At 40.0% G+C, this 18170-nt stretch overlaps 1 protein-coding gene across 22 annotated transcripts in view; it reads left to right on the forward strand.

Moving 5' to 3' along the window:
* FOXP1 (forkhead box P1) overlaps positions 1-18170 on the forward strand; it is a 613321-nt gene that overhangs the window by 434693 nt on the left and 160458 nt on the right. For 3 of the 22 annotated variants that reach the window (XM_077128703.1, XM_077128704.1, XM_077128702.1), the window contains exon 1: positions 9661-10157. The exons of 13 other annotated variants lie outside the window; for them this stretch is intronic. In XM_077128703.1, coding sequence (XP_076984818.1) covers positions 9972-10157 — 186 coding nt within the window. In that variant the 5' untranslated portion in view covers positions 9661-9971. Of the gene's footprint in view, positions 1-9658; positions 10158-18170 lie in introns of those variants that run through there. 6 more of the 22 variants (XM_077128717.1, XM_077128716.1, XM_077128723.1 and 3 more) reach the window with 5 other exon arrangements.

Here is an 18170-nt window from a genome sequence, read left to right on the forward strand (position 1 = left end):
TTTCAGGTCTCATCTTACATATCACCTCCTTATGGGCGGGTCCCATGACGGCCTTACCTAATGGAGGTTAAAAAGAAAGCAGGTGAAGTTGTTTCTTTTTCTTAAGGCTCCCTGGCGCTTCCACTGTGGTGGCTCTGTAATTCTCTCTGGACCTGCTTGGTTGCCTCGCCTCTGGTTTCTGCCTCCCCCTAGACGGCAAAGGCAAGGAAGGGACGCATCAGGACAGTCTTGCTCTCCCTCATAGGCCAATGCCTAGACTGTGCCAAGTACAGAGTAGGCGCCCCACAATTATGTGCTTCATTGATGAATAAATAGTAAGTATGCTTCTGGTATCAGTAGAATGGTTAATGTCAACATTTGTTTCGAAAGGTTGCTAGAGTCATGAAAGCAAGTTAATCACAAGGTGACTGATAAAACACCTATTATTTGAAAGGCACCTGATTGACAGTCATAATACTCTTAGGGGGGGTGTGAGGGTCTACAAATGGTAGAGCCCAGAAGGAACAGTTTCCATATTGTCCTTCAAACATACAAAGCCTGTGGGTAGCAGGTTGGATGCCTTGTCTCTAGGTGATGGGTTGCCTGATGTTTAGATCCTGATTTTTTGGCAAAATTTGAAAGCCCCAAGATTTAAGCCTCTCTTTCCTCACTAAGTCCCCCTTTAAGCAGCTTCTCTCTAATTTTCTCTAAGCTTTGTTGTCACCTCCAAGCAGCCTTAGTAACTGAAGACCCACTTCAAAGCTTTTTGACCTTGGGTAAGTCAGCAGGTCCCTCTAAGCCTCTCTTTCTCTTCTGGAAGATGGGTGTGAACATTCCCACCTAGAAAGGTCATTGGAAAGATGGAAAATGTATGCAAATGTCTGACACACACTGAGATTGACAAGTGCTATTTTTATTAGATTATATCATTTTAGCCATGACTGTAATTCTGGGGTGGAATTTCTTGCTCATCTTAGCAACACATGGTTTTGGGGTGTTGTATTTTAAAAGTTACAGTAAATTTTAGAATCACTGGAGATAATATACTGCTTAATTGATTTTTATCATAATATATTAAAGAATCCCTATTTTCAAATCTTTATGCTGAAATAAATACATTACACATACAACTGTACTGAGCACAATTTATCTTTTTTTGCTTGGTGATTATGAAGGCACTTTGGTGGCTTGTGGTGCCTCTGAGTTTCTATTATGAACTCCAGTTAGCGTTTTGTTATTGCTGTTTGGAAGTAATTTTGGTTAATAGTGAGTTCTGGAAAGCAACCTCTGCCTCTTTGTCTTTTCCCATTCTTTAATACATGATGTAAAAATAGGCTATTTAAACAACTGCAGGTTGCCTCACTCTGCTGCACCCCTCTCCTTGTAGCAATTGCTCACCGACCCTGTTTGGAGAACTCTCCTGTCCTGAGTTGTGCTGGGAGGTAATTCAACCAAAAGAGAAGTCTCTGAAGAGCAGAGGAATGGCAGTCAGAGGGGGTTTGAATTGCTCATTTGTCATAAAGTACCAAAAGTTGTTGAAATCGGTCAAGCTGTTATCACATTTCAGATGAGACCATTTTAGAGAGTAACAAGGGCAGAGTAAATCAATTTACATTTCCTTCTCTCTCTTTTTTTTTTTATCACTCTAAAAGGACATACTTGATGAATTCCCAAGGCAGGTTAAATACAAACAGCAAATGTGCTGAGGATAGAATTGAGGCAGCTTCTATTGTATTTATTATGGATATCGTGTCTACTTATGAAGCTGTATTTCTGTCTTTTCATTTGTCTTACCTGTCTTTTAATTCACTGGGTGTGATTTAGAGAAGTCAGTGTCCTGTATTACGGGGATGTTTTAAGTTCGTGACTCTCAGAAGCAGGAGCTCAGAATGGATGGCCAGGAAACTCTTTGCTTTGCCTGTGATTAACTGGGAGAACTTGGGCAATTTTGCTCAGTCTCTTTGTGTGTTCCAGTTTCCTCTCCTGTAAAATGGGGCTATTGTCTTCTGGGAGGGCGTGATAATGAAAGGAAATTTCCTATAGATATGAGAAAAAAAGATTTTAGTGCCATTGAAATGCTTTCATTTTTATTATATTTTAACTCAAATTAATATGCAAAAGCAGGATGCTGTTTTCAAAGTTGTTGGCATCAGTTCATCATATTTCTAGGTGAAGAATGTAAAAGTGATTATAGGTAATAAATATCTTTTTTTTTTTTAAACTTATTGCAGAGGCAGTTTTTCCACTGTTAATGAGGGTAATTTGACTTGGTTGAAGGATTGCAGTTCTTAAGAATTAATGCAGTAATCCAATTCAGAGATTTAAAGAGATCTAAGATTTTTCACAGGTCGCGTGCTAGCGAATGTGCTCCTATCACATAGCAGCTAATGGACTTGAACGCCAGTCTGTCATTTACTGTTCTCTCACTGCATAGCAGCTTTGCCCTTGGTACTGAGCATACTTTCCAAGCATTGCAGGTTATTTAGAAGCGGGGTATATTTGTAACACCTTTGAGAGATAGGATCCTATTTACCATAGCCCCTAATTACTATAAAAACTTGGGTTATCTTTCTTAATTACATGTTTGAATCCTAATCTGCTGAGGTTTGAAGAATATCAGGCATAGAGGAGCTGTCTTCTCCCCTTTCTTTTTCAAAGGAGAGACTTTTCTTTTTTTTAATGTATGTTTAAAAACTAATTCATGTATCACTGTATTCGCACATATAGGTTAATTCACGTGAATACAAAGGTTACATGCATCGTATTCATAAGTTTCCATTTTTTATAATAATGTATTATTAACAGCTAACAATATTTTGTGAAGGCTTATTGGTAAAGGATGTGGGAAATGCTATTTCCCGATCCTGTTATGTTCCTAAGTATTAAAAAGACCATTTTGAGGCAATTAGAAGCATTCACTTCTCTTTCCACGTGTGTTCTCTGGACTGCGTCACCATTTTGTGCATACAGGAACCTTTGTTCTTTAATTAGTAAAAGGACTGGAGCTCGTTAATTGTGGTTCCAAATGGTGTCTACTTGAATGTTGAGGCAATAATATATTACAAGCAAAGATCGAACCTAAATCGGGGAGCAGTTCTGAGAACTGTTCAAGGATAAGCAGTGGAGGGTCCTTGCAGCACAGTTCTCACATCTTCTTCTGTCCTTGAGGGCGTGGCTGGCTGCTTGTCAGTTTTAAGGCCAAAGGGATGTCTTACACACTCAGTAGCAGGGACAGGAAGACGGCACAGAAGACGTAGTCATCCGGAACTTGACTGTAGTCTTCCCAAAAGCAAATCAGAAATCTCGGATTTGTGATGTATCAGGGACACCATCCAGAAGCATTTAAGTGTTAATGCAGGTGGGCGAATTGGCAAACATGATAAAAGGTAGCTACCTGAATGTGTCACAGGCTGATTTTCACGTATGAAGGCAAAGGGGCGAGCAGAGCATCCTTCTGCTGGCAGTGGGTATTGGACGAATTGAAAGCCAAAACTCCCAAATTGAATTGGCAAAGCCTTAGGCCCATATCAGTTATCAGCAAAGAACCCTTATTTTCAGGTGAAGAACAGGCCTCTCTCCAGCTTTCATGTAACTTCATGCATCTAATGTTCCCAGAAATATTTACGGTGCAAATGATAAGCCTCTCCCACTGGTCGGGCTCGAGATCCTAGAAGCAGAGAAATAATTGGACAACTTGAGTGAAAAATCTCAGCACGCTTGGATGATGTTTTCCTGCGGCTGGGCTGGCCTGGCAAAGGAGAGCTGAAATAAAGGGATATGAAGAAGAGAGCAAAGTGTCAATTTGAAATCCAGAGATTTGAAAGTAGAGCTGGATCCGTTCAGTTCTCTTGGAGAAGCTTCTCTCCAATCAGGTTGCTAACCCTCTGGAAGAAAAATGGCTCAAGGGCTATGAGGCAAGCTTGAGATCCTTTCCTGCCACCCCACCTGCCAACTACCTCATCATTTCTTGCCTCTTTCCATCCCTGCCAAAGAATAAATTGCCCTCGCCCTGTTAATGTTAATGGAAGACATTATTAACAAAAGGGAGGGCTTCATAAAGGAAGGAGAGGAGCTTTGGCACGAGGCAGCGTGACGACTTTTTCCCCATGCTGATAGTGGTATGGGTCAGAAACTGAATATGGAAACAAATATTATTTCCCTGAAATGTGCTGCTGTTTAAAGAGACACATCTAGCTAGCAGTATACGTGTATATATATATTTTTTTCCACCAGTGATCTTTTTTTGTTGTATTTCTCGAAGGAAGAAAAATAGATTTTAAAATGTAAAAACCTGTTCTTCAATTGAGTATGCAAAAATCTCGTTGCAGTATTTATTCCAAACCTGCTCTCATAATGTTCAGTCAAGGAGAAAACAGCAAAAAACAGTTGTTGATGGACTTAGCACAGAACTGGATTAAATAAGCATTAGTCTACTGAAGCTGATTACAGGAATATGAAAATGCAGTATCTTAATGGTACATATTTTTATGTGGCAGCTCAGTTGCCTTTCATTTTGCAGCTAATATGTCTATTCTTATGAGTCATTTACTTCTTTAATTACCTTTTGCAGGCAAGGCACCATGGTATATTAATGTGAATGATTTTTACTGCCAGTTTATCACACAATGCCCCAGAAGTTGAAAGGCGTAATTGACTTGGAAGAACAGCTCATGAAGGAAACAATATTTAGTTGACAGTTTTCCTTGTACTCTCCGTTGACGTTTATGAGTTTACACTATGCTAAAGGAGTAATAAACACAATTTTCTTTCAATAACAGGAAAGGGTAGCTTCTAAAATACATTTGTGGAAAACACATTTGTTCATTTCTTGAATAATATAAAAATAACACATTTCCAGTGATAAGACCTCTCAGATTGCCAATTGAATTAAACCTTTGAAGGTGCATTTATAACCTGTCTCAGAGCATTAGGAGATATAGGGTTCGTGTGATTGAATCGATTTAATGAATATTTAAATTATATACAGATTTGGGTAAATCATATTTAAATCTAGGTGTTAGGGTGAGCACATTCGGTTGTATCCTCCAAACTTCCAGAGGGAGGGAAGGCAAGAAGGGAGCTTGGGAACTGACTGGAGGAAGATTTTCTTTCACCAAAGAAAGGGAAAGTCTGACAGTACATTTTGGGAAAATAAAATAAAGAAGGTACAGTTGATACAATGCCTTATAAGGTCTAGGCTTTGAACGGTTAAACACTTGGTTGCTGGCGCTTTGGCTTCTGGATTGGTGCCTTAATTTGACTGGGGCAGTTAACAAGTACTTTTTTTCTTTTAATTGTCATGTATTTGGTCCTAAGAAGGTCCAGCATCTCTGGCCCAGCCCTGGTTTGGCACATTGGTTTAGAGGGAGTTAAACTTTTCACAGTTTTCTGGATTGTTTGCAGTTCAGTCCTGTGCAACATAATGAAAGTTTTCTAGCCATCTGTTGTTAAGCTGGCGGTAAGCAAGGCCAGTATATCCAAACAAAGTTCTGGCCTGCTATAAACTGAACCTGTCAGTTTAGCATAGCTTTGCTGACCCCTCCAAGGAACAGGGCAACCCTTGGTACCAGGCACTCCCTGCTCAGCGCTTTCAGAGGGTTACTATTAGGGGGGTGGCGGGGGGGTGGAGCCTGTTTACTTTTTCCCCTCAGTGTTCCTCTCTCTGACTTGGACTAGTTTATACTTAATCTTTAAATGGATACTTGTCCCCCACCTCCTTTGAACTTGGGGTGGGTGGGGTGGGGAGGAGGGGAGAGGAAGGCAGGGGTGTGCTCTTCATAGGGGATTGTAACTTTTAGAACAATGTATAAGTGTTTGCCTGTAAATGTCTGAGAGGTGGCTATGATTAAAAAGGATGCTCTCTATACAGTTATTTTGGTTTCATTATTTTGTCTTTTGGTGTTTAGGGACAAATAGTCCAGGCAGTGAGAGCTCCTATTTATTACTTTGTTTATATAACTGACAATGTTTCCTAGCTTTAAAAATACTTTTTTTTCTTTTGTTCTGCGTTTTGTATTTCATCATTGGAAGTTAATATACAGTAGAAGCAATTGAGCAGCAGGAGCATTTTGACAGTGCTCCCTGCTGTAGTACTGGATATTTATCACCTGCTTCTCTGTTCCTGTGTACAGTGTCTAGATTGCTTTAAATTGTCCAGCTTAACCTCTTACTAAATGCTTAATTCTTATTTCCTGTTTAGCAGTGTTTCCTTAGCTGTATATGAAATATTCCTGTAAATTCAGATCCGTGACATAGCCCTCTCTCTGACTTTTGTGTGCTTCCTTTTGTTACTGGCACCTTCTGGGTGCCGCTGTGTTTTTATCTTGGCCTTGCTGTGGTGTATTTCCTTTCTGGCTTTACTTAACATTTGTGTCCAGTTAGGAGAGGGCTTGAAGGAGCCATTCTTAAACCTGTGTACCCATCCTAGTTTGTTAAGATAAATGGGGAGAATGACCACTGTGGTTGAAGAACTATTTTGGCCACTCCTGTGGCTGCGTCAGTCTTTCTGGATGATAAGCACCACCCCACCCCCACCCCCATCCCAACCAGCAACAAAGCACAAAAGGCACTGAAAGGATGCACTTCTGTCTAAAGCACTAACATGAGAGGGTTTGGACTCAACTTTAAGTGCAATCAGGAATGTACCGGGGTCAGGACTTCCATAAATGGGGGTGCAGGGCAGGGGAACCAAAGGGATAAACAGAGAGACACAGAGCTTCCCTGTTAAGGGACAAGGACTATTGCAGTAGTGAGAAGTATACTATTTACAATTTAAATGAGTGTACCTACTAGGAAATACCATATGTCATAATCTGTTTGTAAGGTGACTGACATATAAAGTGCTTTTTTGTTTTAAGGTTAAAAAAAAAAAGTATTTTGGGTAGAGTTTTGGTGTAAATGTCAGGTGCAACGCACTGTGTACTCACTCCAAGAGTCAAGCAAATAACCTTGGCATTTAGGACACTGCCTTTAAAGAACATGAAATTGTATTTTGTTGTCTTTATTTTTGTTGTTAAAGGAGGACTACGTTAAGAGGTCACCTATAAGTTGTGTTTTTGCTGCTTTCAACTCGGCCCTTCTGTCTATTAAAATCAAACCACTGTGTAAACATTCCAGTATTGCTCTTGGTCTACAGTGGCCATGGGGATCGGGTTTCACCTGCCTGCACATCTTCAAGCAATTAGAGCAATTAGCGTGAAGCCATTTCACATTGAAGGATTCAAGGTCTATGGTGACATTCAAGTCCAAGAGAAGTCTGAAAGGGAAAGAGGAAGAAGCCTAGAGCATGGCTTACTATTCCATGGCCGTGAGCAGACAATTTCTCTTTTAAAAATGGTAGCTCCTTAATGATGTTATTATGAGGTTTTTAAATGACATATCACAAGTTATTTATATTAAAAAAAACCCAACAGTTATTTAATTATACTAATGAAGGTCTTTATACATGGCAGATTTAAAAATGACTTTTAATGGCCATGAGAAATAAAGTGTTGCTGCTCCTTGCATTACAAGGCTAGTGACAGCATTCTTTCTAAAGGAAGAATATATTTTATAATGTGTAAGGGAATTTGCATTTCTCTTTCATACCATAAACGTCCCTATTTTGGATAAAAGTAATCATTAGAACAACATGTAATGTTTAGCTGGGACATTTTTTGGAGTAAGTCTTGAAAGCAGTTGTTTTTCTGGTTTTCCATTTTGTTTTTAGTTTTTTTAAGGTTAGAGAATAATGGTGGTGACTTTAACAGACTAAATTGGCTGGTAAGGTTTAAAGATAGAGTCAGCTTTAATACATCAGATAGCTACTTAGGCATGGCAAAAAGGGACTTACAAAACAATCTTAGAATCCAGTAGTGTTTTTGTTTGTTTCTTGTGCTTGCTTTGTACATTTGTAATTTAGCTACCCAGACCTAAACTGATGAAAGCCTTCCTTTTAAATTGATTAGTACATTTTTAAATCCACCTTTTACCCTTGGTTTATTATGCAAAAGGGGGGGAGGGGCGACTAATTTTAAAAATCCATGCATGCTGCAAAAGAAGATCTTGCTTTTCAGTCCCAGAGGGTGTTCACAATCAGGAATAACCGCAGGCTAAATTATAATGTGGAATTCTGTTGCCCTTTAACCTGAAGCTGCCTGTTCCCATTCATTGTTTGTTAACAAACAGCTCGAAGTGCAAAATTGTTAGGAGAACTACTTTTTCATTATATGTACTGAGTTTAATTAAAATAAGAGGTTTATTAAAATAAAAATTGTGAACTCTTGACAAAGTTTTGCAAGAATTCCTTTAGGGGGTTGCCTCCAACTGGTTTAAAAGCTACTAGATGTTGAACAGTTGTGCCTGTAGGATTTCATGCATCTGTCTGTCTGTGTGATGGAGGCTGGAGCATTTGTGTTCATTCAGCGACTAGCCATTTTAGGGAACTGGCTGCTTAGAGCTCTCTAGCCCCCTCTCAGACAACTTAAAGCTCTTAGTTGAAAGATGATTTTTCCTGACCGCCCACCTTTGTGGCGCCCAGGCCATGTGCATTTTGATACTGCAGTGCAGAACAGAGAGAGAGGGGATGCTAATAAAGTACAGCCTGCTGGACACTGCACAAGGTAAGGGTCTGCCTTTCCCCAGCGACCTTGGAAATGGATTGCTAGGAAGTCATTTATAACTGGACCATCTGAGTGAGAGAGGAACATTTGAATTGGCTACTCCACCCCTCCTAAAAGTGCAGAGGCAGGCGTGGGAGCTCTGTGGGGCTCAGAAGGGAGGTGAGACACTAAGCCAGATCTTTCCCATTTTTTTTTCTCTAGCCTAGTGCTCTGTTTCTGTGATCTGCCTTTTGAACTGTTTTTGTGGCTGATCAGTTCCACCTAATATGTCTCTTGATTTCTGCTATTGTAATACTCGGGCGACATGCTGTTCTCTTCATTTTTATAAGCTTTAGATGCTTCTGCCTGTCATATTCTGGCGGTTTATCTTCAGCGTCTGGATTTGCTTTCAGACTTGAATGTCTATCAAGCTGCCGTTGCTTTGAATGTGAGATCAAAAGAAGATGAATTCCAGTAAAAAATTTCCTTCTATGAAGAAAAGATTGGGGCCTATGTAAACATCCCACTGACAGCTCCCAATGAGTTATTTTAGCCGAGTATTAGCACCTGGATGACAGTCCAGCATTCCACGCTAAATAACAAATCAGTTGCTTCTGTGGCAGAAGAACTTCGCCACAACAGCAACACATTTTCAGAAGGAATCCTTTGCTTTCTGCTTTTTTTAAATTTTAATTGAATATGGCTGTTTGACTCCTCGTCCTATCTTGCAAGCTGACTTGCTGTGCCTTTAGCAGTTTACTTTTCCTTACGCTATCTGTCAGCGTACTGCCTTGACAGAAGACAGGGCTTCGATAATGAGTTTGGGGCAGGTTAAGGAGTGTTCAAGGAGGTAAGCTAGGCATCTTGAGATAAACAGGTAGTTTGGTCAGTTGCAGAGAAGGAAAATGTAAAGAAAAAGCAGCAGAAGCAAGCTCAAGGGCGTGTCCCTGGAATGCGGGATAATATAATGTGTTCTTTAAAAATACATGTGACAATATCCTCCAAAGCCTGCGAAATCTGCATTTTCTTTCTTTCGTGTTTTTTTTTTTTTAAGCGTCCTGCCTATGTAAATATCACCACAAAAATATATCAAGAGCAGGGTTCCCGAAACCCTGTCGGCTTGCGTTTATCTACGTGAATGAGCCGTGTTTGGCTAGAGTTTGGTCTACCCAGGGCACACTTGGTGAGCTGTGCCGCTGCTGACAGTCCTGGAGTGATTTAGATGTGTGTAGCATTAATAGATTCCTTTAAGTACTAAATGCAACTTTGAGAATTACCTGCAAGCTCCAACTGATCTTTCAACTTTGAAAGTGAAGAATTACTTGAGGAATTCTTGTGGTTTCTTTGTCATTTAGTCAGTGCCGAGCCAGCTACTGTGGAGGCAAGCCTCCCTGAGGTTGCCTACGAAGGGCAATGTTCCAGTGTGTTTTCTCCTCCAGGGTGCTTCAGCCGCACAGCACTTCCTGTTTATTCAAACATCTTTTTTACCACTCTGCAACCCCCGCTTCACAGAAACAGCCAGAACCCATCTACAGCAAGAAGACGGAAATCCAAAGGCAGACAGTTCGAGCTCACTCCGTCAAACTCTTCATTTTCTCTGTAAGTGCCCAGAGAAAAAGGAACATTTTCACTGGGTTAAACTTTTTAACTTGGGATCTGCTCCTGCGCAGACATTCTCTGCAGAATATGGTGATCCAACTTGTTTACTGCTTTTTATTTCCCTCTCCCTCCTCTCTCCATCAAAGGCTTTTTTTTTTTCCTTTTGAGAGATTTGAGAGTACGGATTCTTTCTAACTCCTTGTTAATTCACTGTTGCTTTCAGACGTGCCTGTGGACATTATCAGCCTCAGTAAGCAGCCGTTTGTTGTCAGGACAGTTTTAAAGGCTGAATGTAGATTAGTACCTCACTCTCTCTGCTTATCGTGACATTATTTTGTGTTGCCTTCTTTTTCTTCCTGTTATCACTGGTAATAAGAGAGGGTAGGGGTAGTGCCTTTGTAAGGGGGACTTTCTCTCTGCAGAATTGTCCTCTGATGTTTGCATCATGACCCCGTCATCATTTGTGCATCAGTCTTAATGATATTTGTACCAATTTCATGCCAATAAAAGTCAGACTGCTGAAACACACATGGTCATTAGCTCATTCATATTACCATTGTTTCAATGGAGTGGGCTGCAAAAGGAGGGAGAAAGCTGGCCTCCCTTTCCGCGATGATTGTTAACTTTGATATTTGGGAGACTCTTCAAAATTTTCATTGTGAACGATCGGTATGACAGGGAAAGCCTTTGGACTTGGGCTGCTCCTTTCTCTGTGGTGATAACTGCCTCTTGGTCCTTTCTGTTGAAATGACTTTTTTTTTTTCTAACACGTGGCTTGACGTTTTCTAAAAGGGTTCCACCTTTTCCTCTCCGATGTAGCCTTTCCTCTTGTCTCCCACTGCCTGTCCCCACCCCTGACCCCAGCTTTAGTATAATTGGTAACTAGGCGCTATTTAAAATTTTGTTTTTAACTATGTACTGGTCAGGGGATAAACAGGAAATGGAAAATTTGTCCTTTTGATCTTAAGAGAATTGTTATTACTCTGAACCTTGTTTGTTAGTCCGCAGACTAAATATCCCTCGGTGTTAGCATCTAAAACAGCATCTATTAGAATAGAGAGAGAAACATGCTCTGTAGTTGTCCTAACCTCTAATAGAAGAAACATTTTAAATAAATAAGTGTGATTAAATAAATAAAATAAATGTGTGTGTGTGTGTTGCTGTGCTGGCTTCTTTAATGTTCAGAAGTTGTTCTACTTTGCAAGAAAAAAAATAATGTTTTGCGATTGCCTTAAGGACAATTTGTTTAACAGTAGGAGTAATTGCAGGGAAAATGGAAAGAGTGACTGAAGGTATTTACTCAGATGTTAGTGTAGGTGTGGGGGCTGAAAACTCAGTGTGGGAACAGTGGGCTGCTTTTCTTGGTATCTCAGTCTGTTTGATGACCATCAAATTTCCCAGCTCGCAGGTTTTGTTTTTTCTGGATGGCATGTTTGATTATTTATCAGAAGGGGAAGGGAGTAGCTGAAGCAAATAAACATGTGACCAAGTTCTGTTTTGTTTTCCACTCAGAAAGCCATGCCCTTTAACAGATATACAGAAAATAATAAATGCATTGTTTTATGGTAAAAGGAAATTATATGTCCTTTTTTTTTCTTAAAGGCGGTTGAATTAACCCTTAAGGCTCAGGAACCATTTTTGCTTTCTGAGAACTTTCTGGGCTTTTAACTGAGAACTAACCTAATGTAGGGTGTAGTTTTATGGTACAGTATTTCCCAGGATTAGTTCTCCCGTGGTTTGGCTTTTCTAGACGCTTTGCTTAATTGTGCCTGCCTGTGAAGCTCTACTTTAATGCTGTGGCTCTATGGGTATGTATGTTTTACTCAGTGATTCCGTTGGACAAATCAGTGCCACTCGCAGTTTTGCTGAAGGCTTTAGATCTGAAAATGAATATTCTGTTAATGGACAGTATACCCATGTCTGTGAGGGGTGCACAATGTAATTTATTAGAGGCCAACATTTCACTCCTCTCTTTAAAGATATTGGACAGGTGCTGTAATGCAGTCTACCTATATGTACATCTGTACTCCTCAAAAATACCTTCCAGTCTTCAATATTGTATAATGTAGTTAAGGAGCCTTAGGGGTTTTATTATGTCAAACTGAGTCCTCCTCCTCTAGCCCAGGAAAAGGCTCATACCAGAAACATAGGAGTTAAAAACAAACTAAAATTTATGGTTTTTTTTTGCTGTAATTCTCAGGTGGGGTTTGCATGACCACGTGTAGATGTTCATTATACAAGGCACACAGGCATACAATAACATATGTACACACACCGGCATTAAAAAAAAAAACTAGAACGTGTTTCTGTAGGGCACCCTCACTTACACACATTCTGCGGAAATGTGATACGTGGTCCTAGCACAATGCCTGGCCTGGTTGTATCAAGCCCTATAAATCACAGCTGAAAGTCTGTTTCATTGCCTATACTGTTTTGGAATGTGAATTGAAAATATGCACACAGAGGGATTCCCTCTTCACTGCCTATATAAGGGAACAATGCAGCAGACTCTTGTGTTCATGCTCACATATAATGCAGCTTCTGCCAGCATCAGCCTGCATGGAACCAGAAGGCCACATTGCTCTTGTAGAAGGCAAGGATGCCCACAGTGGCCCTTCCACCGCCTCTGCGGTCCTCTTGGGTGACTCTCCAAAAGGCAGTTGGGTTGAATCATCAGACTTTCCCCACTTTTTTCCACTTTGTCTGTGGAAAACAAAGCGCCTGACTAATGTTAACTCATGAATTCTCAAAGCACCCTTGGGATATAGGTAGACTCCAGAGACTATCCCACTTCTGATGTGGGCAAGTGTCCTGTTGTTAAAATAGTTTACAATTTCTGAATGTGTCTGTACTTAACACTCAGGCTACACCTGGAAGGGTTACCATCTAGATACCGTGGAAGCCTCTTTTGTGTGTTTTTTTCCTGAGACATATTTAACACTAACCCCAGTAGTCTCATGAGAAAGTCTTTTACCATGAAGAAGCTGAACTGGAAATAAGTCCAGTGTATGGTGTTCATTGTGGTAGGAGGGAAAAAGCAGTGAAAAGTAATCATGTTTAAGCAATTTAGAGTCACAGTTAGGATATATTATTTTACGGACACAACCTGGGCTGAAAATTAGGGTTTTTGTTTTATTTCACTTTAACTCAATATGATGTTGGCAATTAAACTCTCACAAACATCGAGTTAGTTTTGTTCCATGCAAAGAAACAGATACTACTTATTGGCTATGCAAAGCAAATCAAGTTGTTCTATAGTTGGCATGCTTTGAAGGCAACAAAAGAATCAAAATATTCTGTTAACCCTTGATGTTAGCATGTGATGCTTCAGTTCTGGTCTGCCTTGGGCCTTCTCCCCACCGTTACTGAGAACGATGTGAAAGTTAGTCCAGGGCCTTTGCTTTTCCTCTTGCGAGTCCTTTGTTGAAAGGTTTTCCAGAAGACTCCAATTAGGGTGGTGGTGTTTGAGCTGTTGGTTTGCAGTACTGTTTGTCATTTGGAAACAATATTGGAATGAGAGTTGAAAGGTCTCTACTCAAAATTTTACTTTTCATTTTAAAAAGTGATTTTCAAAAGACCCTATATATTATGATTCCACTTTTTCTTAAGAAAATTACTCTAAGCCATACCCCCAGCCCCAAATGTTGGCAGTGTGTCGTATATAGGTAATGGTATTACATTTGCTTTTTTTTTCTCTCTTATTGATTCATTTATCTGTTTTTTGTATTTTGTACTATGAAATTATAACTTTCATAATTAGTAGTCATTTATAAGGCACTTCTAAAAATCACTGAAGAATTACTTATTGTGTGCCAGGCTCTAGTCTATGTATTAATTATAACATACGTACTATTATTTCCCCCCATTCTTAAAGATGAAGAAACTGAGGTCCATAGAGGTAAAGTAACTTGTCAGAGGTCACACAGCTAAAAAGTGCTAGAGCTGAAGTTCAAATCCAGGCCTAATGACTGGTGGGCACTTAGCTACTATGTACACTTGCTACTATGGAAATAAATGAATTTTTTTTTAAAGCAAACTTTTATTTCTTTGGAATTGCTATGGTTCTTCCAAGGTAGTTAATCACCCCGTATTTCCAGGGAATTCTTATTTCTTCATGTCCCGAGATTCAAGTCCAATCTATGCTAAACTGTGGTTACTGGAAGTTCCAAAGATACTGTCACTTTATGAGTACAACTTTACAAGCATAGATCTGTACCTAAGGAAACCAGCTTTTTGTTTTTTTGTTTTTCAGCCATCTTTTAAAGAAAGTGATTCTTATTTCTAGACCAAAGCAATCAAATCTGTTTTCTATTTGTTGTATTTAATATCTACTGTAAAGGTAATATCTTTAGAAAGTTCACTGCAAAATTAGTCAGGATCCCCTCTGCATAATCCATTGGAGTGTGGCCCGGATTAACTGAATATATTTTTCTAAACATTTCCAAATTTTTTTTTTTTTTACTTGTACATAAATGTTTATAACAGCATTATTCACAATATGTCCATCAACTGACACATGGATAAACAAAATAGGCTATAGTTATACAATAGAACATTTCCAAATTCTTACTTAAAGATCTGTCATGTCAGGCAAAAGGGTCTAATTCCATTTGAGAGGAAGAATTCTAAATCCACAGGTTTATGTATTAGTGGCCATTTTTGGTTGTGTCATTCCTGAAGTACAAGGGAAGGGATTTTATTCCAGGCTGTGTGACCTTGGGCACGTTATGTAAAATGTTTGCTCTCATAAAACAATTTAGAACCAAGCCAGATGGGTAGTTGACATTCAGTAGGTGTTAGCGGTCCTTTTCTTCAGCAGCAGCAGCATCTCTGCCTCACTCACTATTTGGCCCCTAGGCAGCCTTGCCTGCTGTCTTCTTCTAAAGAGTCAAGGCAAGGCACTGGTTTCAGGATTGATAAAGATCAGGATGAACCATATTTGCTCAGTTACCTTTGCCAGTGGAAAGAGGCTGGATGTGCAACTCACATCACCTCTCCGGTCTTCAGTTTGCTCTCGGCACAAAGTGTGATGCCTTTGATTCCTTTGGGCTCAACAGAGGATGCTGCGATTGTCTCAGTGTTTTCTATGAAGGGGATAACCAAGGGTTTGAGACTACTGGGAATAAAGAATCTTTGCCCCCCCCCCCAAACAAAATTTCTCTTAATGCACGGACAATGTATTATGCGGTATAATAATAGTTTTCATTTAAGAAGTTAATCACATACCAGGCACTGTGCTAAGACTTCACATGCTTATCTCATATAATCCTTAAAATGTAAACCTCCTGGTCCTGGGTTTCCTTATCTGTTAACTAGATATCATGATACCTCAAGATTTTTGAAAATTAAGTGAGATAATCTGTCTACAGTGTTTAGGATTTGCCTAACACCAAGTAAATACTCAAAAAGCTGCAATATTTATTATTGTATTCCTTACCCTCAAAGACTAGAAGCCAAAGCAGTTGTAAGTGTACAGTTAACATCCTTTCTCAAAAAAAAAAAAAAGAAAGAAAAGAAGCAGTTGTAGTAGACTGTGAGAGCCTATAGTGGGTTAAAAAAAATCACAAGGGCTTGAAATCTTCCTGAGCTTGAAAGTGGTATCCAGGGAGTCTGAAGAGGTGTAGATCTAACGAAAGACAAGGGTGAAGCCTAAGGCACAGGCAACCACGCACATGAGCTAAAGCTGGTTTTTGGTTGAGCTGTGAGAAGAAATGTGTGCTGTCTTAGCTTAGCCTAACAGAGGTACTTGCTTAATGAAAAGTTCCTTTTGAAAAATTCCGACCTTGGCTCAGCGGAATCAAGGAACAGAGACTTTATCTCCAGTGGGGCTGAGGAAGGGGATAAGAATCAAGAGATGATGGTGACAGCATCAATATCCCAAGAGAATTTGGATGAACTCAGATAGATAAGAGAGAAAAACACATCGCTACGGAGAGCAGAGATAGCTGGGCTGGTTAGTTCCTGCCTGTCCCTTTGGTTGGAGTTTTCCATCCGAGCGACAGAAAAAGGGCACTACAAGGATTTAGAAGGGGAGCTAGTCCCTTGGGTCTGGTGGTATCAGAGAACTCTGCTGCTTGAAGGAATTGGATTGTGGACAGGGTTTTTAAGGAAGAGTAGCATTTAGATGGCAAAGATTCTTAGATGCCTTGTACATGTAGGCAGAGAGCAGCGAGGCAGAATTGCAGATGTGAGTAGGTGCTGGGAGAGCTCTGGGGACGGGAAGATCTAGTTGAAAAAAGCAAGTTTTTTTTGCAGGGAAAAGAAAAGCGCTAAAGTTTAGAAAGTTGTGACACCATGAAAAGGCTGTTCTCCTTCATCCCGGAGGCAAAGGAACCTGCACCCATGCTTGCATCTTGGCTCAGAAGAGCTGTGTATCTCTTTGCCAAGATTACCCAAAGCCATGTTAGGTCTAATGCGTGACCTTGGTAGAGTGTGAGTATCAAGTTCTCATGAGACAAGGTTTATTTGTTTCTGTTTTTCGTTCTAACCTTCACTATACTTGTGACCTTGGATAAGTCACTGAACCTCAGTATTTCTGCTCCTTCACTTTAAATCTGGACTCATGAACCGTCTCCTGCCTCCTCTCTCTGTCCTCCCTCTCCCCAGAGATGTTGGGAACAGAAAAGAAAATAATCATTGTAAAGTGACTAACTAGTATGGTGTCTGGCATAAGTAAACTACTCAATACATTGTTCTAATTTTAGTATCTAAACTTTACATGCAGGGAGTTACTACTCTACTTTGTCCCTATGTTTTTAAATGTTCCTAATTTCTTAAATTGAAACAGGTATAATCTGTGACACAGGTGTAACCTTTACTATTCAAACTTCAGCCAAATAGTGAGTAGTTCTACATTTTCAGTCATTAGCCTTATTTGGACCTTTCCCATCTTCCCTTCCCTTTCCTTCCTTTCTTCCTCCCTCCCTCCCTCCCTCCCTCCCTCCCACCTGCCTTCCTACCTTTTATCTCTCTTGATTATGAATCCTTTTCACTATTGGTTCTTTGCACAAAATGAAGGTAAGGGAAGGAAGGTTTTTTGTGAAACAAAGTTTTCATGGTTGTTAATTGCCTCAATTTAGGGCATCCAGAGTGTGTGTGACTTAGAAGAATAAAAAGAATGCATCACCATATTTGAGCAAGAACTGGGTTCGCTGTTACTAGCAAAATCATGGAACCATGGAATTTGGATTCCATTATTTTGAGCATGACTAGCTAGGTATTCCACAGTCTTCATTATTAGAAAGTCTCATTCCAAGGTACTAAAAAGATGTGAATCTATTATTTATTCTTAGCGAGAGTTGCCTGGCTGAACCCTTATCAGAGACAATTATGGAAAACAGTGAGTTCATATAGTGGGCTAATAGATCCCTTTGATCAATTTATCTTTACCTTAGATTGTTGTATTTTCTGGGAATCTGGGAAGAAAAGGACTGGGCCAATTTATGTATTTACCTACTTTTAAACGCAGTTTGATCACAAACAAGGGGAAGCAAGAATTCAACACAGCATCCTAGTGAACATTTTAGACATTTTCTAATAACCTTGGGTTCCGTTTGACTTCATTGCAATGCTAATGTTGCCTGTTGTCATAGGACCTCAGGGCTCTGATTTTGTCAACTCTCAGGAGCTCAGTAGGCTCAGCCTTGGGCAGTGCTTGAATGGAATCCCTGCACAGGGCTGCGGGGGCCACAGGGGTTGCAGACTGCAGGGCAGACAGGGTCTGATCCTTGGTGGTGATTCAGCATCTGGCCCTGGCTCCAGTGGGGGAGCAGTCTACCTGTGTGCCTCCGCCACAGCAGTTATATGGGGCCCTCTGTTAATAGTTGTCTTGGAGGAGGACAATCACGGTGTGGGTTTTTTATTCCTCCTCCCATAGGAAACTTCAAACAGACTTGCTGACTGTTCGTAGCCATTAAACTTATTCATCCTATTTTGTAAGAGGATCATAGATACCCTTTTATTTTTTTAATCTCATAAAAATTCCTATCCTTTATCTTCTTTGGTGGGACGTAT

Source organism: Tamandua tetradactyla, chromosome 15 (assembly GCF_023851605.1).
Source record: "Tamandua tetradactyla isolate mTamTet1 chromosome 15, mTamTet1.pri, whole genome shotgun sequence".
NCBI classification, from domain to species: Eukaryota; Metazoa; Chordata; class Mammalia; order Pilosa; family Myrmecophagidae; genus Tamandua; species Tamandua tetradactyla.